This window comes from Lycorma delicatula, chromosome 10, assembly GCF_047948215.1.
Source record: "Lycorma delicatula isolate Av1 chromosome 10, ASM4794821v1, whole genome shotgun sequence".
Taxonomy (NCBI): domain Eukaryota; kingdom Metazoa; phylum Arthropoda; class Insecta; order Hemiptera; family Fulgoridae; genus Lycorma; species Lycorma delicatula.
The window spans coordinates 61,251,216-61,278,215 of NC_134464.1; the positions used below are offsets into that span (position 1 = coordinate 61,251,216).

The window sequence follows — 27,000 nt, forward strand, 5'->3', positions numbered from 1 at the left end:
TTATTTTTATTTGACTATATCTCCCAAAATATTACACATATCAACATGAAACAAAATTTAAATTAAAGCCTGTCTTATCAGGTTATAACAAAAAATCATACATCACATCACTTCAACATCAGTCACATGAAGAATATCCAGCAACTTACTAGGAAACATTTCATCCAGCCTTTCCCTTACCTCAAGGAGACAGTGCGAGGGTGGGAGCCCTATCTTGCTGGAAGAGGATATTGGGATCCTTTACTCAATCTGTGGAAATGCAAACTGCTTAAATACATCAATATATGAAATGCCCATTACAGGGCATAATAAAAATAGGATGTTTCAAATGGGACACCCCTTATATTATAAAAACAAATTACAAATTGTTTGTAAGAACTGCACTGAATTATTTCAAAGGTTATTTTTTTAAAAAATCACATTTTACATATAAAAAGACCAATAACGTTAGATGTACCTCTGAAAAATATAACAAGAAAATTTGAAAACAAACAGGCATACCTGGCGGTCACTCCTATTTCTGATATATACTGATATTGTTATCTTTATAACTGAGCACTGTAAGCTCATCTATTTGTTGATACGTTACTTTTATTATTTCAAAAAATAATAAAAATAATGCTCAATAATTTAAATAATGATATACATAACCTAGATATACTTACATCATTTCTCAAGTAATAAAATGAAAGCCAATAGTATTAAGACTACGCATACAATTACAGTGAAATATGGATAGAGACAAGAAAAAAGAATTTAAAAATTTAAGTGAAGATGAGGTATCAATGCTTAGAAGTATTTGAGAGTTACATACAAACAAACTTATTATGTTCACTCATTTTAGTGAAATTCTTCAACTTAAGTTTTTAAATATTAGAAACGTTAATCACTTCAGTGTTTTGATTTTTATATATAAAATGTCTTAAGTTTTTTACAAGATTTAATGAATGCAGATATAATAAAAAATCGTGAAATACATACTTATAATACTAGAAATAAGAGTAATTACCATATTACTGCAATTAAAGTAAAATTCATTATTTTATGAACGAATACGTACAATAAGTTTTCTAATTCATTGAAGAACCTTGTTATATTGAAAATATTTAAATGAGAATTTTGGGCATGTATTTCTTCCCAAAATGCAATCATTACATTACACATAGTACTATAACATATGTATTAGTTTGTGCATGTGTATACAAGTCTCTGTACAAAATTTCATCAAAATATGTTTATTCAGTCAAAAGTAAGTAACCTTCAAGCAGGCACATTACTCACCACTTTTTTTTGCTTTCGGAGTCCCTAGGTCATGAAACTTCGAGAAATGCATAAGATCCCATAATCTTTTCTTGCTGTTACCGTACTGCATCATAGTTTTAGAGCTATAAGAAAAATGTAAATTGATACGCGTCACGTATAAATTTAAATTTACGCAATAGTAACAAATAAATATAATTAACTGGAACTTACCAATCCGATTATTCTAGAATAAACGCTCCAAAGACGGTAAAAAAGCTCCAAATGATTACAATAAAACTGATGAACAAACATAACACACTACACACTTCGTCATAGAACGCCGCCAATTCAGCAGTTGACGCAGTGCAGCCAAATATAAATCTTTAGACTCCCGTACAAAACATCTCAAATATTCCATGCGCATAGTAATGTTAATTATCGCTAGAATATTTAATATAATATTTTTGTACACAATCGATAAAACAGATTAAACAATTTCTAAAAAAATATTATGAAGGAAAATACAATTAACAGAAATAGGCTAATAAAGTTACAAATCGATAAGAAAAAGGATACCTTCGACACTAGCGGCAGCTGTCATTTTATCACTGACCTCTACGGAACTGGATTTGGGAACCTTTGGCGTAAAATACAATTAAGTGTTCAATACTGAAACATAATCCAGCGTCGCAGAATGAGATGCTGAGAATTAAATAAAACCACTGTACGCTTCCGCAACTGTAATCGTGATGGACGTTTATTTTACTTAAATCGGATAACCAAAAGAACGGTCATTTTCACAACACAAGCAGAAATTTACGTAGTAAAAAATTCAGAATTTTTCAAAAGTAATTAAATAGCTAATATATGTACAATTCTCTAGGCCAATTTGAACAGCCAAAATGTAATAAAAGAAGTTTAATTTTTCCAACCAATTTCTCGCAACATATTTTGAACCAATTTCAGAAAAATAAACTTAAAGTTTTCAGCATAGTTTATATATTAACAATTATTAAGGCTTACATTAAAGCTTGCAATAGACTGACAAGTAGCAATCCTGCTCACCATTTAAGCGACCAAAATTCTAGACTTCCTCCAAGTATTTTTTTCTCGATTATTACAGTTGATATCAATTTTAACTTACATTGTTATAACCTCAAATGTTACGTTGTACTTGCTTAAAGAAAGATACATTGTTCAATTTCATAAACTTTGTTTTACAAAACATACACTCCCACATGATTTTTACTCAAATATATTTTCAATTTATAAGTATTTACAATCAGTTGTTTTTTAATGCTATAAAAATAGGTTACTTTATTCAAAATACAAAATCAGAACACTTCTACTGCATCGGTTTAAATTTAAAACGTGATTTTAACATTAAACTGATTTCTTTTTGGCCAGTCTTTAACTGCGTAGTGTTTATATCTAGCCTGACTATCCTGCAAACACAAGAAATACATATATTTTGTAAATCCAATCTGGAGATTGAGAAGAAGCCTTTTCACTTCCAAGTCAGCAATGATTTGCCATGAGTGTTCATCATACTTAATAGCTTTTAAAATTTTTGACATACTTTCACATGTTTATTTCATTCCCACAGCACGTGCTACCGGTACAGAAAAAAATTTATTTGAGTTATGCACCAATACTGCCTTTAACCTTCTTTTTGATGAGTCTATAAAAAAACCGCCAATCATGAATAACATTTTAAATGTCCGGTTCAGACATTACCCTCTAACATCATGGCAGGAACAAATTAACCATCTCTTCTAAACTATTTCAGTAAATTTTGTTTCAATTTTTGTATACTGAAATTTTAGTATCCCTTTTTAATAAATTCAATTCTTTAAGACATAAACTTAGGAGTTGTGCAAGTCATCATTTGCAATGCAAGTCATGAATTAGGTCACTCAGTTCTGCTTGTTGAGGTGAGGTTCAATATTTGATTCTTCTGGAACGTAATTAATATCTATTGAAATTGAGGATTCATCGGTTGAGCCTTCTAGGGAATCAGAAATTTCTTTCCAAGAAGTTGGAAAATTGGAATTGGTAAATCAATACCGTGAAGTACTGGTCTCATAGCTGAACGAACATTTGGGTATGCGATACTGCTTTTATTGTTTGAATTAAAACCAGTAACATTTGTTAAGCAAAAATAGCAGTCATCATAATGGTTAGTAGACTCTAAACAAATCATACGTACACAAAAAGGCAAATGCTCTTTTTTCCTTTTAATCACTGGATTAGTTTAACATAGCTTTTGATGCATGATATATATTGGGGCCAGGATTTATCTTGGTTTTCCAATGGACAGTAAAAATATTGTTTGTAAGCAGTTTTCAGTGGATTCAACACTGGTTTTCATTGCCTTTTCATTGTGAATTCTCTGCAAACATAAAAAATATTTTGAGAATTTTTACAAACCCTATTCAAAATGTTTTAATGAATTGAAGTATTACAGAAATACTTACTTAATTATAAAAATAATTAAGTTTTAATTTATAACATAACATCAAACACATGAACACACGCACGCACAAACACAACTTAATAAATCTTGATTTCAATAAAATAATACCAAAAGTTGTTCTGTCATAAAAATCTTTTACTAAATGTATGGCATCACTTATGAAATAATCTTTATAATTTATCTGTAATAAAACCACTACCACAAATAAAGAACAAATGAAGTCTTACCAAGAGCTGAACTCATACAGAAGAAATGTTGAATTACTCATTACTTGACTCGCTGACATGTCTACATATGTCTGGCTTGACATGAAATGACATCATTCAACTGTTACATATCAAGCATAGGTCGACAGCATCCAACATAAATCAGATGTGAATAAGCAAACATTCAGATGTACTTATTTGTATTGTTTGCTCCACGAATGATGAAACAAATAAATTTAAAGTGTTGTAACTTAAGAACATTATGTGATGGGTTGTTTTGGAATAATATTCAGATTCAGCACATAAAATACTATATATAAGACTATTTGGATCTTTTCAGTTCCAAATTTTATGTTGACCAGTGACATTTAGGACATCATTCTAATCCAGAAATAAACTATTTTATAATAATTATTTTTCTTGTGCCATTGTAAGAGACTCCATCCTGTACAATACAAAGTATCTGAATTTCTCCTAAGCAACAATAGTTGTGGTCTAAATTCCAACACTGCCAGTTTTAATATAAATAAAACAATCTCTAAATCTTTAAATACTGAATTTAAACTTAATTTTTTAATTTGTAATTTCTCAATTTTTAATAAAAGCAAGGAAGTTAGACTTTCATGTTTGATAAATTTTCTTTTGAATTTTTCCATTGTTTATGCTTGTAAATACAAAGCTACAGACACCTCTATAAGTGTGTCCTGTTGTCAACATTTTATTTTACATTTCCTGAATTATATGTTCACCTAATAAAACCAAAGTTGCTTGGGAATATTTAAAAGGGAAACGAAGTATGAAGAAAAGCTATAATTAAAATTACAATTCGTGTAATTCAATATACACTTATAGACTGTATTTTTAACCAACCTCCTGCTATCGACAGTCTTTTCAAAAAGGGTGCATTCTGAGGACTTATAAATGTCTTTCTTGAATGCAGTTTTAAATTATTTTATCAGGGATTTCTTGCATTCTTTTGAAGAATTTATCAATGTCTAACTGTTAAGATTTCATGTATTTGGATCCTAATAGTCTAATGTTAATGTTGTATTGTCTGAAGCATGGTATTTTTGTTACTTTTATAACTGGTCTTCACTGTTATTTATGTATTAATTTTGTATTTTATGTATTTATATTTTGACATAACTATTATGATTTTGATAGGCTCTACATTGACATTTCCGATTAATATATAAATATATATATATTAAAAAATAAATAGGAAATACTCAACATAGTTTTCAACATTTAGGGTTGCTGCTCTCATCTTTAATTTCATAGAATATTGGAATGTTTGAATGCAACTGAATTATACTAATCAATTACCCTGAATTGGATGGAATAGTTATTGATTCTTGAGTGCAAATGAGTATTAAAAACTATTTCTTTTCTAATAAGAAATAGTTTTAAGACAAGTGAGTACTTTTAGCATACTTCCAATGAATATGTTATGTGCTTATAAATTTATTTATTATTATTAAGATAAATTTTTGTTAAAGATGTATTTTTATATGCTTTTTTTTTTTAACATTCTATGTGCACACTGTCGAACGGCAGGATGGTCAGAATTTTCAGTAATATTTAACCTACTTCTAGATGAGATAGAAAGCTAAAATTTTGCACACATGCTTGTTGTCGATGACAATATGTTGTGATGACAAAAAATATCATAAAACAATTTATTTTCATAGAAAATTTATTTTTTGGAAATAACAGAAATTCAAACAACCGCATACGTGGTTGTTATACGAAAGACTTTGATGCAGAGTGTCAGTCAGCAGTGCTTTCTGCTACACAAGAAAATAAATAGCCTATAACTTGAAGATGATTTATATGTTGACAGCTGTCAACTAGTGTTAGGAAATCACTGCTCTTAGGTTTATGCACAAATGTGTTTGAGTCAGTTACTCATTTTGTTACATCAGATATTTCAGAAGAAATCCATCCACAATTGTGAAGACTTAAGTAATCATTATACAATATGTTTAAAATTGATAAATTAACACATTTCCCTGAGATTATGTCTAAGAAGTTTCATAATAATACACTAACTGTGAGAGTAAAGTTTTCTAGTCTAATTGAGGTTAAAAAGTATAAAATCAATAAAAAAAATTTAAATACGCTTTTATAACTATGAAAAGATTACAAAAAAAAGTACCGTAATTTCACTATTTGGATATTATTCAATTAAAGTATAAATTGTTTGAAAATTTTTCCAACACAAATATATTTAAAGATGTGCTAAAAAAAAATTTCACTTTCATAATAAATTAAGAATAAATGTTTATAGTAAACTCTTTGATTAAATTTAAATAAAATGTTATATTGATAATGATGATCTGTAAATCTGCTTTCTATTCACGGTAGTAAATGTACTTTTATGTGAACATTTATTTATTGCATCTCTCAGCTAAATTTCATTATAATAACACATACTGAATGAATCTACTAACAAAATCCCTTACATTTTATGTCACGAATAATAAAAGCATGGGGAGCCTTTCATTGTATTACATTATATTTTATAATCACTGCACTGATAATTTAATTGAATAATCTCCAAATAGTAAAATTTCAGTCATTTAAAATTTTTTCATTAATCAAATAAAAGTGTATTTTTAAAATTAATTTTTTTAATTATATATGATCACCAACTGCTATCTCTCAATTGTGTAAAACAACTTTTAGTTAAACTGTTCAGAAGGATCTCCAAAATAAAAGCCTTATTAAATCCCATTTGAAAATATTTCTGCAGTATTGAGTAAAGGTTGTTCACAGCAATTAAATCTACAAACATGGGTTCCAATACTTCAAAACCAATTAAGTAAAATAGCAAAGTTTTCATGAAATAAAAACAGTTATACCACATTAATCATTATCAATCTTCGTTCATTAAAGCAAGTCAGATATTTTTCTACAAATTAAAAGAAAGGGTCAATAATAACATTTGTAACTTCATTGTATCGTATATAAAAATCATGTTATTTGAAAAAATGATATGTTAGATTATTTTATTCAACTTGGGGGTTTTCTTGTTACTTTTTTCAATTTTTACACCAATCAGAAAAATAGAGATGTGATTTTATTTATAAAGTTCAGGCTTTTCTTAAAAAAAAAAAAAGAAAAAAAACTTAAAAAACTGCACAACATGGAAATAGTGAACTGAAAGAAAAAAAGTAGAGTTATTAAAAAACTGAAATAATAGAAAGATAATATCAAAATTTACATTTAATTTTACACTGCAAAACTATGAAAATTGGTAAGCTGTATAATTTTAACTATACATTCATGAAAACTTATCTAATAGTATCAATGATGATACAATCACAACAAAAAGGGTACATTAATTAGTTGCTTTTTACTGCTTTTCCTAATCTTATTTATGTCTGTAACATACATAAAGCACTTGAGATGCAAGAGATCCAATTCAACTTTACTTTTTCTGAAAGCATTGTTGTTTATTATACAGATATTCTCTTAGTAAATAGAGTGAAGGTAGGATCGGTAAAGGCAATCTGAATTTTAGTGGCTTGGTATGTTAATGTGACCAATTACATTTGGTTGGGTAAAAACACTGGAATATCAATTATTATTATTTGTAACACAAATTACAGTTACATTACATAAATATTGTAATATAACTGTAATTACAAACGTATAATATTATATCAAGTGATAATTAATTACATTACAATTTTAAAATTTTACAATCATACTTAAAATAAAATTTAGAAGGTAAAATGTTTATGTTTATGCAACAAATTCAGTTAATTACTACAACAAAACAATTAAATGTCACTCACAAGTTAATTGCATATTCATAAATAAAACACTAATTCATTTAAAACGACTTCCCTTGAGAATTTTCTTTTTTTTATTAGTTATGATGAAGTAAACAAATTATCAGAAATTATTTTGAACTGGCTTGATTTTATTGTTTTATTTAAAAAAAAAAAAAAATGTTATTTTTTAGAACTGATAATAATTTATTGTATGATATAATTATTTACATTATTCTGTTCATTGAATATGAATACAATGTAGTTTTATTCGCATTATTCTTTTACCTTTATTTTTTCAATTAAAGTTGATTTAGTTAATTTCCTGGCCTTGTTTTTTTTTACATAAAAGCCCAGTTTCCTAGACTTCAAATTCATTTACTGTTGAAACATCTATTTTATACTTATAACGCTGCATTTATTCTGTTTTTAACAACTTGATTAAAATGAAGAGCATAGTTTTAATTTTTTCAACATTTTTGGCTATACAAATGAATTATGTATCTGTAAGTATTATAAATCTCACTGATAATTATTTCTTGTTTATATTTCTTAAAGTCATCCATAACTGCATTTGATACGCTATGTTTTCTTTTAATTTTTACATTTATGTTCAGTAGTGATGCGCTCAATGATGATTTAGCTGAATGGTTTATGAATTATTAAAGAACAAAGGCAATAAAAAGATTTTAAAAAAAAAACATTGAGTAAGGTTAAGTTGATAACTTTCACACACCATCAGTGACAGATTTCCTAAGCAGGGCGAGTAATCCATCACCTATTGTACAGTTTCAGGGATCAATGTAACTTTTTTACAAATTGTTTGGTTTAATATTTTTTCCATATTTATATTTGTTGTTATGTATTACAATATTTTAAACTTAAATAAAAGAACTTTGCTTATTGTTAATGATAAGTAAGTTTCTTTAATATTCTTCTTAATTCTTTTATAAGAAAATCAAAAAACTTGTAATATTTTTTTAACTTCTTGGGTGCATCATAACTAATTACACATGAAGTGTAGAGAGCTGTGCTCAAAACTTTCTGACATTGTAGCACATAGATACATTCTTTTAATAACCCTACGTTATGAAAACATTGCTTGAATGTAATTTGTTTCATTTATTTTTCTTTATTAGTGTTGTTATTGAAAAAGTTTTGAATTACTTAGATGTATGAAACTGTAATATACAATTACTTACAGGACCGATATCAGATAAGCTATTCCAAGTAATGAATGTTATCTGTTTACTCTTTAAAATAGCAATTACTTATTCTACTAGAAAATAAATATAGAAGCCCAACTCTATTAAGTAAGATAAAAAACTTACACATGGCACCAGTTCTAATTTTATTGTTATATTAAGAATACAGCAATGCAATTGATTTAGCACCAACAATTTTCAAACTTGATTTACGTTCTAAAGTTTTTGTAAGTTTATCCTTACTACAAAGAAAGAAAATGTGACGAAGGTCATGAAATGACCTTAACTACAATGAAGAAAGAACATTGTAGAAGTGATGTACATACATGTTATATTGAATTACATGTGTAATTGAATTTAAATTAATAGTTACAAGGGTTTAGATCGTAATATTCAGCGATTTTAAAATTTATATCTGTGTGGTCCTTTTTGACTATCATTAATTACTGTCAAAGAAAACTTGGTCTCAATCATAATCCAATTTACACAATCCAATTGGTTTGTGTGTCTACATTTTTAGTATTTTTTTGGTTATTGGGAGTCTCGTGAAGTTGTTGAAATATACAACACGTATTTACAAAAAGAAAATATAATGTCAGGAGACTACCGATTTAACCACAAAATAAGTTTACCTATCATTTAGTGCATATAAAATGTTGAAGCTGATGCTCACTTCAACTTGCAGCTCTCAAGCTACATTTCACAAATCAGCTGGCTGTTTTTTGAATACAAAAATCATGAAAGCGGATGGAATTCATTGTCATATGTGTGAAATACATTCTAACAATGCTTTTACTGATAAAATTATGAGAAAGTGAGCCAGCAGTTCATAAAGAAAGCATGAAAATAAGCATGATTCCCTGCATAACACATATTTACCTCAAATTTTAAACAATATTTATTATTTGGCTGGCAATAAATGGGTTATACCCCATAAAGCACAGACTTAGTGAGTTTCATCTGTTTCTGTAATTAAAGGGAATTTTCTTTCACGGCAGAATTTCAATAATGGTAACATATCAAGAGAGAAGTACTTGTTTTTTTCATAAGTACCTTTGTTCTGAACAAAAGAATACAAAAACTGGTACTCTGTTAAACCCATTTACAATAATAAAAGTTTTATAGAAAAATAGTTTAGTTTAAGGTAAGGCTGTTATGATTCAAATAAATCGTTCTTCATTTTTAAACCCTGGTACTTATTTTCTGAATATGCCTTGAATTATTTACTCCTTGTTTTATATTTATTTAAATTAATTATTAATGGAGACATTTGACCTATTACTATATTTTTATTTCTTTATTTTTACTTTAATAGGCTAAACCCAGCAAAGAAGAATTTTTGAAACATCTGGATAACTGTCAGAAGAAAGAAAATCTTGATGAAGGTACAAAATATAAAAAAAAATCACTGAAATATTAATGCTTTCATATCAATAGTAATAACAAAAAATATTAAACACCATAGCTAGTATCACAGTAATATAACAGGCCTGTATATTAAGTTAAAAATTGCATTAAAATTTAGGTTGTTGCCTAGGATGATATTTTTATGACTAAGAGTAACAAGTGGGTAACATGAGTAAAAAATAAAAAAATAGAATCTGCTGTATACTTTCAATCTAAAACATAATAATTATGTAAATTGTCATAATAGAAGCCTTTTTCAACTCTATTTGTAGCAGAAAAAGATGGTGAAAAAAAATGTTCTAACCTAATTATTTGAGAGGTCATTAATGAAGAATTGTAGGAAAACTTTCACTGAGATAAGTTCTCTAAATGATAATGTAAGAAATTAGAATGGATTTTAATCATTATTCTCTATCAAATCAGACAAGAGAACTGTTTTTTTCCGTTTATGGGAAAAGGCCTTATTATGCTTACATTGCTACTTTTACTAAATTAATGAACCATTTAAATAATGTTCCCATTAATTTATTTAAAATATAATTAGAAATAATACTGCTGTCAATGGATTTTTAAATATTAAAAAATTAAAAAAACCCTGAATTTTCTGCATTTCCAATCAAAATGTATTCAAAAAAGTGCTCAAATAATCTTCATTAATGCCTTTTGGATTAAGGTCTATTTTGTAATTATTTTTACTTTCCCATCAAGATAGTGTTATAGCAGAGCTATAGCTCAAGAAGGGAAAGTATTGTAATTGCTGTAATTTGGGCATATGCAGTTTTCACTGGATCTTGAAGTTTTTACACCTAAGGAACCCAAAAAAACCAGATGGAAATTTTCCAGATGTTAATGTTCATATGTAAGTGTGTGTGTGTGTGTGTGTTCAGTGCTGGCCTCAAAATCATCTTATATCTCCAGAACTACTGGACTGATTTCGATCAAACTTGTTCAGATTACTTCTATATATAAGGCATTGATGCCATTAAATTTTTTACTTAAAAGGTCAAGGGGGTGAGGCTGTAGAGCAAGGTCATCTTCAACATCTCAAGATTTCTCCTAATTAAGGTCATAGTTTTCTTGGGCACATTTATTAACAATTAACAAATAACAAATTTGCAAAAAATATTTTTGCAAAATCGCACCCCTATTCCAAAAAATGCTGTTGTAGTCATCTGCTATGTGGTGATGTCACAGGTAAACGGTAGAATTAAGTAAATGAATAATACTTAATGTGCAACTTGGTCTGGCTGGGTCTCAAACTTGATTGACCGTTCGAATCAGTACCTGTTGTAGTAGTCCTCATGACTACAACAGTCTGCCGATCGTGCAAGCGAAATTTGTTCAACATAAGTTGTGAAATTACATTAGTTTAGTTAGTGCCAACCATCGCCGCTAGTACCTCCACACCTGCATGCGCTTTGGTTAGAATTATTGATTTAAATAAACTAAAAAATATTATATTTAAATAAAATAATAAATATTTTATCATCTCACAAGAACTTATCTCTGATGTCAACAGAAATACTATCGTTACCATTAATGGGAATTCTATTCATGCAGTCAGCAATATTATGTCTACATTAGAAGCTCAATGAAATAATTTCATTTATTTTTAAAGTTAGACTGTTACAATCCATCCAGTAAATAATTTTTGGCTGCTATTATACAATTTCCAATTTATTTTAAGTAATTATTTCCAAATTTAGATACAGTTGAGTCGTCTGCAAAAACAGTTAAAAAGAAAAGCTCAAGATTTTGGGACAGGTCATTAAAAAAAACAAAACAATAAAGTATCAGAGATAGTTTTAATCTTTTACTGAAAACAGTATATTATAGTATTTAACACATTACAGTTTATTATATATATACTTATTTAACTTTTAGACTTCTGACTTAAGTTTTTTACATTTTCCTTTTGTAACAAAGAAACAACCTTTAGCCAATTACATTCTTCTCGGATACAAATAGGTCCATCATATATAAATTTAATGTAGAACATGAAGCTTCTAAATAAGTATATTTCATTAATTTAGTAACTGAAATATCATGTGCCTGAAAAATTTCTGTTTTTATTGTTATTCACTAGAATTAACTCTTACTAAAAAAGTATTTGTTTTTTAAAGTTGTAATTTTTTTAAATCAAGTACACATGTTAGATTAACTTTAAAGATAATAGAATATTAATTAACATTTAATAATACATTTTTAGAATAAAATTAAAAAGTGATGCTGCTTTACTGCTTTTAGGAATTGTGAAAGCTGTCGAGGAAATGAAGCTGTCAGATATAGCAGAAGGAAAGGTAAATATTTTATAATGTACTTTTTAACTTGTTAAATGAGTGCTTTTAATTTTTTAAAACATAAGTTAGTTACATTGTTAAACAAAAACTGCTCAACAACATTTTATAAATTAATAAAAGTTTAAAGCAAAATATTCATACAGATATAAAATGGTCATCAGTATTAGATACCGAGAAATTAGCAAAGATAAATTAAAAAATTAAAATAAGCATAAAAGAAAAATTGATTAATATTACAAAACACATGAAAAAAAATACTTCTACTGATAGAAAAATTAAAATAAAAAAAAAAAAACTGTTGACTAAGAAGTCCCATAGTATCCTTTAAAGAACACAAATTCATAAAGCAGAAAACCAACTTAAAAACAATTTAATTTCTTCATATTGATTGACTAGTTTTCTAAGTCACTTAATACTTGTCCTCAAGAAAACTAAGACAGGTAAACTTAACAGAATTTCTCTCAAGAAAAACAAGGAATCTTTGTACTTGTGAAGATGTATACATAATTTAACAGAAATATATACATTTTCCCTGTAATTCACAAATTACATAATAGTGCAGTTATAGCTATATATATTTTTTTTTTGAAAAGGTAGGTTCAAGTACTTGTAGAATTTAAATAAAGCAGTTATTCATATCATATTAGTTTTACTTCCAAAGCAATAGTATTTTTTACAACTGAACTTGCGAGCATTTTTCTACACAACCTTTACCTACATTTAAAAATAGGGAAGTCACTGACATATTCTACCATTTTTAAAAGATCTACAAAGTTGAAATTTTAGCAGAGTTTCATCTGAAGTTGGCCTTAAGGAAAAGTAGGCAAACATCATTTTGGTCAGCAATCCCTATGTCTTAAGTTAAAAGGGGAAATGAAATTAGAAGCACCAGATGCAAAAAAAAACATGGTAAAAATGTTTCCTTAAGTAATAGATTACAGTTTTTATTGTCTTTCCTTATCACCACAATGGATGAAAAAACAAACCAATTTTTCAGTCACAGTGAGGTATGCCCCAATATAAATTAAGTGCTCCAGTCAGGATACAACACTTAAATAAGTAAGGAATATTTATCCAACAATACTTGTATAATATTTGATCAAAGTTTTAGAATTACCCCTTAAAACTACTGAAAAACTTGTCATACAGGAATAACTTAGCATTCCATGATATGTGAGTATCTTTTGAACTTATTATAGAAGCTTTAAATTCAATACTTATAATGCCAACACTAAATATATATATATATTTCTAAAATCTATCCTTTCAGGAATCATTTTATTATTTTTTTTTAAATTTTAATCTCAATTTTAATTTTAATGTGTAATTTTCAACAAAAGATTTGAAAAATTACTTGTACTTGTGAAAGTGCTTTTGCTTGGATTGTAGAATAAGGTAGAGGTGTCATCTTATTTTAATTTATTTGATTAATTCTGTACTTGGGTTGATCGGATTAATATAATACTATATATATATATATTATTTTTCTTAAGTCAATTCTTTTAAAATCATATTTCTCTGAATATACAAATTATATTTATTTGATCAACCTAAGTATAGAATAATAAATAAAGTAGGATGACACTTACCTTATTCCATTATGTATGCAAAAGCGCTTTTGCAAATTTCTCGCATCATTAGTTGCATTATATTACTTTTACAAATTAGTCATATCAAATTACATATTAAAATTTAAAATTATTTTTATATTATTTTTAAAACTATTTTTTTTTTAATTAAAAATTCCATATAAAGTAATATTACATCAATTACTAAAATTAAATTAAAAATAAATAAATATAGTTTAAATTAAATAAAAATGCATGTGTTCTAGATAGCCAATGTTACATAATTGTACAGAGTTGAAATATAAATTAACAATGTCTGAAGTAGTGCTGCTATCTACAGCAGCTTTTATAATTGTTTTCATCCTCATACTTTGTTTGAAGGTTGATCAAATTAAATTTACTTTTATATTTATATATATATAGAATCTTTCTAAAATGTTTAAACCCCTATTATTTGTATTAATATTGTCTTTTTTCATTTCCAGTATTTCTAAATTTGTTTGAATATCAGATATTGAATATGTATTATTAATAAGATGATCAGAAACATTTGAGAAACCCAGTTTTCCATTTTTATAATACCTAAAATGTTCATAGAATCTTGTTTTAAAAGATCTAGTGATTTTTCCTATATAAGTATGGTCACTTTCATTGCATTTTATTCTATAAATTCCACACTGTATGAATCAGTATGTTTATTATTTTTTAAATGTTTTATTAAATGGTTTTTTATTTGGTATGCAGGCTTAAACATATTTTTATCATAAACCTTTGTTATATTTTCAACAATATTATCAGTATATACATATTTTAAATATACAATTTTTTTGAGTGTTAATTATTGGTATTAAATATGTATTTTTGTAATTTTTGACATTTGTTTTTTTTGTATATATTACATAATAACGATTCATTATAACCATTATATTTAACAATTTGTTTTATAATATCTATTTCTTTAATTAATTTATTTTTATTATACTTTGTGTAATTAATTTCTGTAATATCCATATAAAATGCAATGAACATTTGTAGAGGAAAAACCAATAATCTTTTAAAAACAGATTCTATGAACATTTGAGATATTATAAAATGGAAAACAGGGTTTCTCTAATGTTTCTTATTATATTATTAATAATACACATTCAATATCTGATATTCAAAAAAATTTAGAAATACTGGAAATTAAAAATTCAATATTAATACAAATAATAGGGAGTTTAAACATTTTAGAAAGATTATATATATATATAAAAGTAAGTTTAATTTGATCAACCTTCAAACAGGTATGAGAATGATACAATTATATAATATTTGCTGTAGGTAGCAGCACTTCTTCAGATATTGTCAATTTTAATATTTCAACTCTGGACAATTATGTAATATTGGCTAGCTAGACCACATGCATTTTTATTTTATTTAAACTATATTTATTTATTTTTATTTTTAATTTAATTTTAGTAATTGATATATTTCTTTATATGGAATTTTTTATTTAAAAAAAATAAATTTTAATTTAATTTTATGATTCAGTATATAGTAGAAGCTAGAATTCTGCTCTGAAAGTAACTCAGAAACAAACTTGAAAAAAATTTGGTTTTTCTCTCAACAGAGTGAAATAAGATAAGTTGATTTTTAATTCCTGAGGATAAATTTCTCAACCACTGAAACTAGAAAATTATCACGATTTCTAACTACAAAATTGCATAAAATGTTTTAGGATTTTCCATTAAATACCATAAAAGAATAAACGTTTTACTTAATAAATTGAGAGAAAATTTATTAATTATATATCATTGACATCAGACATAGACTAGGATGTTTAAAAAAAAATTCAAATTCAGAAACAGTTGCAAAAATGTGTAACCGTTCTAAAACCTCTAAATCAAATTTTTGTATTATTAAAAAATTCTGTCATTTATACTTATATTATAAGCAAAAAGTAGATTATTTGTAGACAGTTTTATTTATTTAACTGTTAACAGTACTATTTTATATTTTTCAGTGCATATTTGCATGCTTGATGGAGGAAATTGGAGTAGTAAGTTTCTAAAAAGATTTTTATGTTATGATAACTTTAATGTTTAATAATTCACTTTGTACAGTATACATTAATGGATAGTTATGATTACTAGTAATGCATGTTATGGTTACTTTTATGTATAGTAATTAGAAAAAGCATATATTAAAGGAGTGATTCTCAACCTTTTTCGCTCCATGACCCTCATAAAGTAAAAAATATATAAATTGAGTATTTCACGACCCTCCAACCAACAACCACTGAAACCTAGTTAAAACTGTTTAGTTGATAGTAACTGGTATGAACACGCAAGTATGAATTGTACAATCATGAGTAATCTACAGGTTCCAATTTGATGTGTACATGCTCCTTGTAATTTGGTCTGCTTGGATAATATTCGCTATGAGAGTGTCATGTTCGAACATGTATATGATACATTTGAACACGTTGTGCTCTCAGCAGTATAAAAGAAGCATAAGGGATTGCAGAACATTAGTTTAGTTTCAGACACAAAGTGTGCATCTTGTGTTTATATTTTTATTTTAAAAGTGTAGTTTCATTGAACATAATAACAGAGGTTCATTTTTTTTTAGTGAAATGGTGTAACTTTTTTTTCAGTTAGATTCTTATGCAAAACGGATAAATTTCTCAAAAAACGAATTTAGCCATTTACATCCGAGAATCGATTGGTAAAAAGACAAGATTGTACAATGACAGTTATTTAAAATATGGTTTTACCACACTGGATGGAAAACCACAGTGCATTATTTGCTTTCAAGTCCTTTCCGATGAAAGCATGAAGCCATCAGAATTAATATGACACTTGGAAACTTAGAAACATCCAGATCATAAAAGCAATCCCTTGGAATTTCCGAAAGAAAATTACGTACATTGAGAAATCAACAAGCTTCTATTTGTAAATCAAGCCTATGGCTTGATACTTCTTTTTCCTGTTTAGCCTCCGGTAACTACCGGTTAGATAATTCTTCAGAGGATGAATGAGGATGATATGTATGAGTGTAAATGAAGTGTTAGTCTTGTACATTCTCAGTTCGACCATTCCTGAGATGTGTGGTTAATTGAAACTCAACCACCAAAGAACACCGGTATCCACAATACTGGTGTTTGATACTGATAAAAGTAAACTTTAAGCATCTTATCTTTAGCATTATGAGTAGCCAGCATGTCCAAACCCCATACAATCATGGAAAACCTTAAACTGCCTACTACAGTTGATATGTTTAGTGATTTAATATGTGGAAAAAACAAAAAAAATTAAAAAGAATTCCGCTTTCCTATGACACAGTATCAAGGTGAATCGATGACATGGCTGCTGCCATGTTCGTAATCAGATAACTCAGCAAGTGAGTTCAAGTGAATTTTATAATATTCAATTTGAAAATCAACAGATGTGGCAAACATTTCTCTTCGGTTCTTATGTTTTGTGGGATACGGATGCGATAGATCATTCAAAAGAGTATGTTGTTTTGCAAATCAATACCGGGTCGGTCATGCAACAGGACAATGTCTTTTTGATGTTTGTTATGAGGCTACTAAAAATTGTAATATAGATTGGACAAAATGTATCGCAGTATACAGTGATGGTGAAAAGGCGATAACAGAAAAGAAGAGTGGATATCTGAAAAAATTAAAAGATCGTCTAATTCCTACGGCGGAATGGACGCACTGCTTCCTCACGGACATGCTTTTGTCACAAAACACAAAAATATGCCAGAAAATCTCAAACAAATTCTTTATAAAGCTGTAAAAATTGTTAATTTTATTAAAAGTCGACCATTACAAAATAGGCTGTTCGAAAAGAAAAAATCTCTTCTTTTCCATAAAGATGGTTATCGTGGAGGAAATATTAACCCGGGTTTGCAATTGTGAGATGAATTAATAAATTTTTCCAGGATAACAAACGCCATTCTCAATGTGTTTAAGTAATAATGAGTATAACTTGCTGTTGGCCCATTTAGCTGAAGCATTTTCGCATTGAAACGACTTGGAATGTGAATCTAGAGGAATGTGATAAAAACATCTTATTAATGATAGACAAAGTTCACGCTTTCATTAAGAAGCTTGACATCAGGTTATTCGCCTTCAAAGCAAAAAATTTTGATATGTTTTCACTTACTTCTTGAGAAAAATCGGGATAAAAAAACACTACTATTCACCACAGTTTGGATAGCATGAAGATGTGTTTGCGTGAGCTAAAAATTCAACTGGTGGAATATTTCCCGGATGATAAAAATTATTTCTAGAAGTGATGGGTACCGAATCCTCTTAGTGAAACATTGTTACAACTGCTAAGTTACCGGTTGGCATTGACAACCAGCTCTACGGAATATCTGCCAATAAAATGTTTTACTACAATTCACATCTGGAAAATTCTTTGCACAGAGAGAAAAGACGTGGCGAAAGGGAATAATTATTTCAGTGCTTCTGTGATAAAAATTTCCGTGTTCACTTCGACAAGCAAGTCAAAAAGCATTTAAATCTTCAGATGTGAATTGTAGTAATAACATTTTATCGGCAGACATTTCGATGAGCTGGTCGACAATCTCAATCGATAGCTGCTAAGTTACCGGTTATTGACGATTTTTGAATTTCAAAAATCTAAAAATTGGTTTTAAGATAGATATTCAAATGAAAGTTACACACCAAAGATAAAAAAAAAATTAGAAAAATAAAAAAAAAATAGTAAAATGTAATGTTACCCCATTTTTACCCTTTAAACTCAGAAATTCAAAAAAATCCTTTTTTAGTGTGTATTTACATCGTAAGAATGTGTATACAAATTTTTATAGATTATCTTCAGTAGTTTTTTCAGTTGACATTATTATAAAATATATTAACTAATGCCAATTTAAACACAAAAATAAATATATTACTAAGGTGTACAATATTGCTTTTAAAATTAATTTCTTAATAACGTTAAATATAATTATAATATTTATAATAAAGTTGGTGTTTGTAAAATAGAATGCAGTGAGCAAAACTGTATAAAATTCTACACAATAAAAAAGAAAAAGAAATTTTATGAAATCCTTTCAGGAACATTTACAAACTTACAAATACACAATGTAATAATCTGATTATGCTGATCCTACTAGGTAAACATCGATCAAGTCAATAGTACCAAATCTAAATTTCTCACATTTAAAAAAAAATAAAAGAGATGAGAATATAATTAATGAACAAATAAAATTTGAATACGATTATTGGCTTAAAGAAATAATAAATTTAATTAAAAATATTCAAAAATGTATAACATATATTTTAAAATATATTTAAATAATAATAACTAAGAGCAGTTTTATTATTATCATCATTCTGTAATAGCAACAGAATAAATCATTTGTAAAAGAGTTTAAAACAATTATTTTTAAAACTGACTATTTTTAACTGATTGTTTTATAAAAAATAACCTGAAGAAACAGAATTCTCTGAGAAAGTACTCAACAGAAACAAATAGGAAAACCTCTGAGAAAGTGTACACAGCAGAAACAAACAAGAAAGAGCAGCAAGTGATCGAATTTTTAATTAATATGTTCTGCTTCTAGAATGCAATTTATTAATTTCTTTACAGATTTATATAATAAAATTTCCCTTAAAATCATTTATGTTCTGTTATTCAAGAAAATGAATTGATAATCTCAAAAAATTAATAAATGTAAAGATGATGATAATTTAATAACATTTTGGTAAAACTAAAACAAATTTCAATGGAGCACAAGTTCCTACATATCCTTTTTAATTTACCAGTAGTAAATAGATAAAAAATATAAAATGGAAGTAACAAAACAAAAGAAAAATTTCTTAACTCAATACAAGGGAATAGTATGAAATCTACATAGTCCAGAAAGAATGCAAAATAACAGGAATAAAACAGAGAAGTAGTAAATTGTCAAGGATATTCATTTTTACTAATTGTTGTACATATCGATAAATCCATAATGTGATCAATAACAAACGTAGTTTTATGGAAAAACAAGACAGAAAATGTGTTTTTTCTGCAAATATTTATAAAAAGAATGGTATATTAAAAAAGTAAACATACTAAGTTAACGTTTCAAATTTCATAAAATATTCCATAATTTGATTTTTTTTTTTTTAAGTTAATGTGCAATAAAATTGAAAAATTTTTTAAATTATTACCATTTTATAAAACCTTATTAAAATACTATTTTCGTTTAGTATTTTTTTTTCTAGAAAAAATTAAAACTTAACATTTTATGATAAATTTTCTTATATTTTGAATGGATAAGGATTTACCATCATTTATCTATAAACTATTTCTTTTTGAAGTTAAAATTGAAAAGAAAAATAATTAATCTGTTTTTGTTAAATTTTATTTTTTTAATTTTTCTTGGGTTCAAGTATCAATGAAACTAAAGCAGAAAAAACGATGACTTTTTTAGAATTTTTTGTCATAACATGTCTAATTTTTTATCGTACAGTAATGAATAGGAACCAAAATTCTTAACTAAAAAGCAATTAATTTTTTATTACCAGCAGCTTTCATATTAGACTGCTTTCAGGTGAATTGTAAAAAATTGATTTAAAATTAAAATTTTCAAAAGGAGAAAAAAAAACATGGTCATTTTAAAATGTTTCAAAATCTGACTCAATTTTCATTGTTCAATCAAATACCAAATTGAAAGAATTTCTGTATGTTTTTTAAAACAATTTATCTTGATATTGTTAGATAAAATTTTTATCTTAAAAGATAATTTCAAAAAAAAAAAATGTGTATATATCTGTATATCTATAATGATGAATGATTCAAATCCAACATGCTTATTAAAATAGAATGCAGTGAGAAAAACTGTATAAAATTCTATATAATAAAAAGAAAGAGAAATTTCACATTTCTAAATATATATCAATATGATTAAAAAAAAAACTGGCAGCAGCACCTCACTGAAGATGGCCATAAAGATGATTGAAAACATTTTGAAGTAAGTCGTTAAAAATATTTTATTGTAAAGTCTGATGCAGTTAGTCCTTATAAAATTTTGTATTTTCACGGGCAAAAACTAATAAAATAAATCAAATTTTCACCTTTTCTATCCCTTAGAACCACTGGCACTTTTGATTGTACTCTGGAATCATCAAATATTGAAAGAGTAAGTAAAAATTAACATCGATGTTAGTTTTCACTGCTCTTAATAAAAGAGTTTATTTTTACTAGATTAAAGTAGACTAAAATTAATAGAAAATACAATTTCTGAGTCATGAGTAACATAGTAAACTGGATTTAAAAAAAAAAATTGTTGTAAATGACGGTTTCTTAACACTTGGAGTATCTGAGGGAGTAGTATCCAAGAAACAGATTCAAAATAAGGTGAAAATCCAATAGCTATGCTCAATGAACCAGTTTCCAAAGATTTCTGAAATTAAAAATACTTGGTACAATTACTGCACTCTGTTGGGGGAAAAATCCCAAATTTAATAAGTAACACAATTTAAATTATAAAATGTTTGATAATATCAAGAACAGTAATATTATATGTCACAAAACTAGCACAATTCTATCAAATTCAATTATTAAAAATTCAGAAGTGCTGACAAAAAACTGGGGTACAAGTTCCAAAAAAATTTTACTCATACAAAATTTACAAGAATCTATAATTTTCTACTTAGGTGGTTCATAAGTCAATACCTAGGCACTAATATGCACTAAACTAATGTATCCTGTAATTTATAAATAAATCATAATCCTTATAAGAAAGAGACCTTGATATTATTTTAAATTATTAAGAAATGTTTCCTTTTAACTACATAATAAATGATTTTTTTTTAGTTGAAGAATAATAAGATAAGTAAGGAAGATTTAATGAATTATACACAAAATTTATATCAAGACGATAATGAAAAACAGGAAAAAGCTACAGATGTTACTGATAAATGTATAAAAGAGGGTATGTAATTAATTGTTTGCTAACTATTAATATTATTACCATTTAGTTATAATAAGAAATGATTTTTACTTGCTAAGTTGAAGCAGTGTACATAAGACATTATTTTGCATCAAAAAGAGTTTCATTAATCTATTGCTTTACAGTATCCATACCAGCCTTTCTTGTACTGTGATGTATGTGAAGCACCTTACAAGAAAAGGGCACGTCAGAGTTTTTTTTTCTGAAAGTAATGATGCTTACTTTATAGTCAGTTCCTGTGGTAAAAAAAATAATGTCAACTGTAGTGCTGAAAACCACCTGCATTTTGGTGAGCATGGCATGCTATTATGCAATTGTATATTTTTTGTCTTCTTAATTTCTCAGTTAAGAAGGCAATGGGAAACCATATCAAACCTCATTTTTTCTACTATACCTTGAATAGAACTTACGTTTATATCTGGGTAACTTACTGGGTATGTCATTTTGAGGGTAAAATGATTCAAGTCAGGTCACCTACTACCATTGTGGTTATGTGATACGACATACAAGAGATAAATTTTACTAATTATTCGCTTTTACCTTTAAAAATAATATACCTTTTTATAAAATGAATAGCTTGTACACTCTTTTTTGCACCATAATTTTATAATTAGCAGATGTACAGATTATATATAAATACCAGACTTAAAGCCTGTAATATTATATTATTTTATGCAGAAAAACTTGTTTCAACATCAAGAAATGTATAGAATAAAATTTTCAGGAAAATGCAAAAAAAAACATTTTACATCCTTTTTGTTGTATATACAAATTCCAAGTTCTATAAATTCAACAAAACAATTCTGTAAAATAATTCATTAACACATACTAACATGCAGACTTTTATCTTTATCCTTATTAAATTTCAGATTATTTCGTCAAGAGTAAGTCTAAAAAAATTATTAGGTTTTAATAACTATAAGTTGAACTTATAGTTATCAAAACAATTCTGTAAAGTATGACTTTAACAATATATATAAAATTTGTTATTTGTTTTTATCGCATCACACGAGAACCAACCAACCGATTACTCTCAAATTTGCAGGATACATTCACATTATTTCAGGGAGGGTTTTATTTAAGCCATCGACCAGAAGGTTAAGATATTAACCTTCCTAGCTCCCTTGAAGGTTAAGATATTAAAAATATTCATTATTTCTTCGCCTCCAAGGAGGGTGAACTTGTAAATTAGAGATATTCATTAAGGATAAAATATGTTAATCCTTTTACTTCATTATTATATTTCTGCCGCTATGGCAAAAAATTAAGTTGTGAATTTTTCATCGTCAAAGGTGTATAGTTTAGTTAACATAGTTACTATTTAGTAATAGTTACTATTAAGTAATTATGTTATTCTATCTTTTTTAATTTAGTTTCAGTTTCTTTTTCAGGTTTCTATAGCCTGAATACTATAACTATTATTTATCAGTATTATTCACACAACCATAGCATAACAGGAGTGTGTAGGAGTCCAGGAGGCAGAGCCCTTTGGGTAAATAGGAATGGTGACCAAAGCAAGCTCTACATGTATCCAGGGTGCCGGCTCCCCTGGAAAATTGGGAATGGCAAGCTCTGTGGCCATGTGGCCAGGGGCCCCTTGGAGCCCCTGAGTTGGCTCCAGGATTTGCCTGATCCTTGGGGGTCCAGGTTCTGGCAAGACGGGCCAGTTAGTATTCTATATATATATATATATATAAAGTAAATATATATAAATTCATTATTTTTTCTATTAAAGAATTAATTAGTAAAATAATAGTAATCATTAAATTTGTTTATGCTAAGAGGAATTAACCATTTTAGAAACAAACGTTTCACAAACATAAATTGATTCCCTATGTCTGTGACCATATTTGCTATTATCCAGTAATATGTGTTATAATTTATTAAGGAAGATTAGAGAAATTAAAGAGGATAAAATAATTTAATTTATATATCCTTGTTTTTAATAACATCGCTTAAAAATGAAATTAATGATTGTAAGTACAATTTATATATATATTGTCATTACAATACAAAAAAATTAAATAATTTTCTTCTTTATAGGTGAGGAAAGCAATGGTGACCGATGTGAAGTGGCATTTAATTTAGTTAAATGTGTACAGAAAAATGCACCAGATCTTTTGTTAAATCACTGAATATTAGGTAAAAGAAACCTATATTATTAATAAATTAGTTTTAAAATAAACATAAAACATTATCATTTAAAAAAATTGCTACTGTTAATAAATACTCAGGTTATTTGATATGGCATAATACAAACAGCTACATGCAGTAGTATACTGCATGTTTACTTCCAAGTATATTAGAACTAAGTAATTCAATTAAATCGGTTATTTATCACGGATTAGATTGCTCCAGGAAAAAGCTATAAAACGTGAAGGAACACACAATTTAAAGTGTTTTAACTGATAATTCACATTAATTTTACCTCAAAAAGAATATTTCTTTCATTAAAAGAAAATAATAATTACTGTAAATGTCATATCATAATAACTGAGGCTACTAGTTTCAAACTTGGCCAACTCCAGTTTTCAAAATTTTTCAGGAGAGCCAAAAAACTATTATTTTAAACTCATGTTTAGTATTACTAGAATCTGTAGATGAGCTTACAAGGACTTACTATTCCTAAGTATTGAGATATTTAAAAGATAAAGTTGGAGATAGTCATGTTTGATAAAAAAACCAGGAGATAGCTGGGTTTGATTATTACTTGGTAATATTATTTTTTCTTTAAGGCAATACAAATTAAAAAATTATACACTGTAATTTACTGCCTGATTGGTAATTTATCACTATAATTAAAATTTTTAGGGACATAAAAAGTCAATAAAAAATAATAGTAATAATAAATGATATTTTATTTTACAAAATTACAATTTTATTTTACATTATTAAGTTGAAAGACTCCTAAACTAAACTGTGTCTACATCATAATCATTTGGTACAAGTTCACAAATCGGGTCTTCATTAGATTCATCATTGTTGTCAATATTATTGGTTTTTTCATAGGGACTCTACGAATGAACAATTGTGAATAATATAAAAGATTTTCATTGCTTTCCATGTTTATCCATAATGTGTTGTTTGAAATTTATTTACATCCATAATTTTGGCATTTTTGATATTCTGTAAATTAAATGGTATATTTAATATGGTATTAATAACAATTACTAAGGATGAATGAAAATGAACATAACATGATCATTTTCATTCATTGCTACATATTATGTAGCAAGAAGGCATAGGCAAAATGAACTTCATACAGAACTCTGCTGATATCAAATATACGTCTCAAAATTTTAAATAAATTGTGAGGATTGAAGCATATTATAGTTGTGAAAGATGTAAAAACAGAAAAGAAATTAATGTAGGTAGCTTAGTAAAGTGAAGATGTCAGATAATGAATGTATTTTGTTTTCTGGCCTTTCTGTGTTTTCAGTATTTCATCGCTGTAAAGTATTACATCCCATACAAATTAAAGGATTTCTTTCCAATTTTGTAATGTTAATTATGTTTAATATCAGAATATTTTTTTCCACTGAGAAGGTTTGTCTGCTTATGCCAGATTCCTTTTAATATCTTCTTTACTTTCTGTCCCTATGTAATTAAACTGCCAAAAATAAGATTTTATAACTTCCAGTGTATTGTATCTCCTATATATTTAACCATTCATTATCTTCCTTTCCATCACATCTTTATTCATCACCTTTATTTTATTACAGTTTATTCTCAAACTGAATTTTTTTTCTCAAGAATGAATCTACACTATAGTTAGTTTTACCATCTCATTCCAGCTTCAGCTAAAATAGCAACATACAACAAATTCTAATATTTAAAATTTTTATCTCTAAACTTTTGCCTGCTCTCAAATCTCCTTTTTAGTTATTTTATTGCTTATTCAATGTTTAATCCATACTGCTCTAATAATTCATATTCAAAAAAATTAAATAAAATAATTGCTATTAAATTTCAAAATAATAAGCTATTACAGAATAATAATAATTGTCATGTCTGTTTCAGATACAATAATCCTGGCATTTACTTGTAACAACAAATGATAATGGAGTTGAAATAATTTTCTGAAGGATCTACTTATTCAAAATAGTTATTTTATGTTTCTATAAATTGTATTTTACTCAAATAAAACATTTTTTCTTGTATAAAACAACATATATTTTACCTAATGCTAATTTTTATTTCCATATTTTAAGGAAAATGAAATTCTTATTTAAATTTACTTTTATATACTAAATTTAATTTTAAGGAATTAGTGTCTGGAATTCTGAATATTCAGCACTACAGTTTGACAAACTTGATGAAACAAAATAAACTCATACATATAAATATTTTAATAATTTTTCATTAATGGATAACTTAAATAAAAAAAAAAAAAATTTAAAATTATATCAGATAATAATCATATTGATATTATTGTATCCATTAGATTACTGTTCAGCAAAAATAATTTTTTTTTTTATTCGAACAGATACCCACCAGGTTGGTCTATTGGTAAAAACAACCATAACAAATCAGTTGTTTAACATTGATTGTCAGTCAAAAATTCTGAGGTTCAAATCCTAGAAAATGTAAGTTACTTTTATATGGATATGAAATCAGACAGTGGATACTGGTGTTGTTTGGTAGTTCTTTCTTTTTTTTCTGTTTAGCCTGCGGTAACTACCGTTCAGATAATACTTCAGAGAATGATATGTATGAGTGAAAATGAAGTGTCGTCTTGTACATTTTCAGTTTGACCATTCCTGAGATGTGTGGTTAATTGAAACCCAACCACCAAAGAACACCGGTATCCAAGATCTAGTATTCAAATCCGTGTAAAAATAACTGGCTTTAC

The 27,000-nt window shown here is 27.0% G+C and overlaps 1 protein-coding gene across 1 annotated transcript; it reads left to right on the forward strand.

The window, feature by feature from the left end:
* The first annotated feature begins 8,086 nt into the window (after positions 1-8,086).
* LOC142331464 (uncharacterized) lies at positions 8,087-26,310 on the forward strand. Its single transcript, XM_075377395.1, has 7 exons — positions 8,087-8,209; positions 10,224-10,293; positions 12,563-12,615; positions 16,189-16,224; positions 22,013-22,130; positions 24,192-24,290; positions 26,169-26,310. The coding sequence occupies exons 1-6, from the start codon at positions 8,150-8,152 to the stop codon at positions 24,281-24,283; spliced, it is 429 nt and encodes a 142-aa protein (XP_075233510.1). The 5' UTR covers positions 8,087-8,149; the 3' UTR covers positions 24,284-24,290; positions 26,169-26,310.
* The last annotated feature ends 690 nt before the right edge of the window (positions 26,311-27,000 follow it).

Bases quoted from the DNA above. Each gene is read 5' to 3' on its own strand.
- LOC142331464 (XM_075377395.1), top strand. From the start codon at position 8,150: ATGAAGAGCATAGTTTTAATTTTTTCAACATTTTTGGCTATACAAATG. The intron at 8,210-10,223 runs GTAAGTATTATA...TTACTTTAATAG, and splicing joins TACAAATGAATTATGTATCT to GCTAAACCCAGCAAAGAAGA. The intron at 16,225-22,012 runs GTAAGTTTCTAA...ATTTTTTTTTAG, and splicing joins TGATGGAGGAAATTGGAGTA to TTGAAGAATAATAAGATAAG.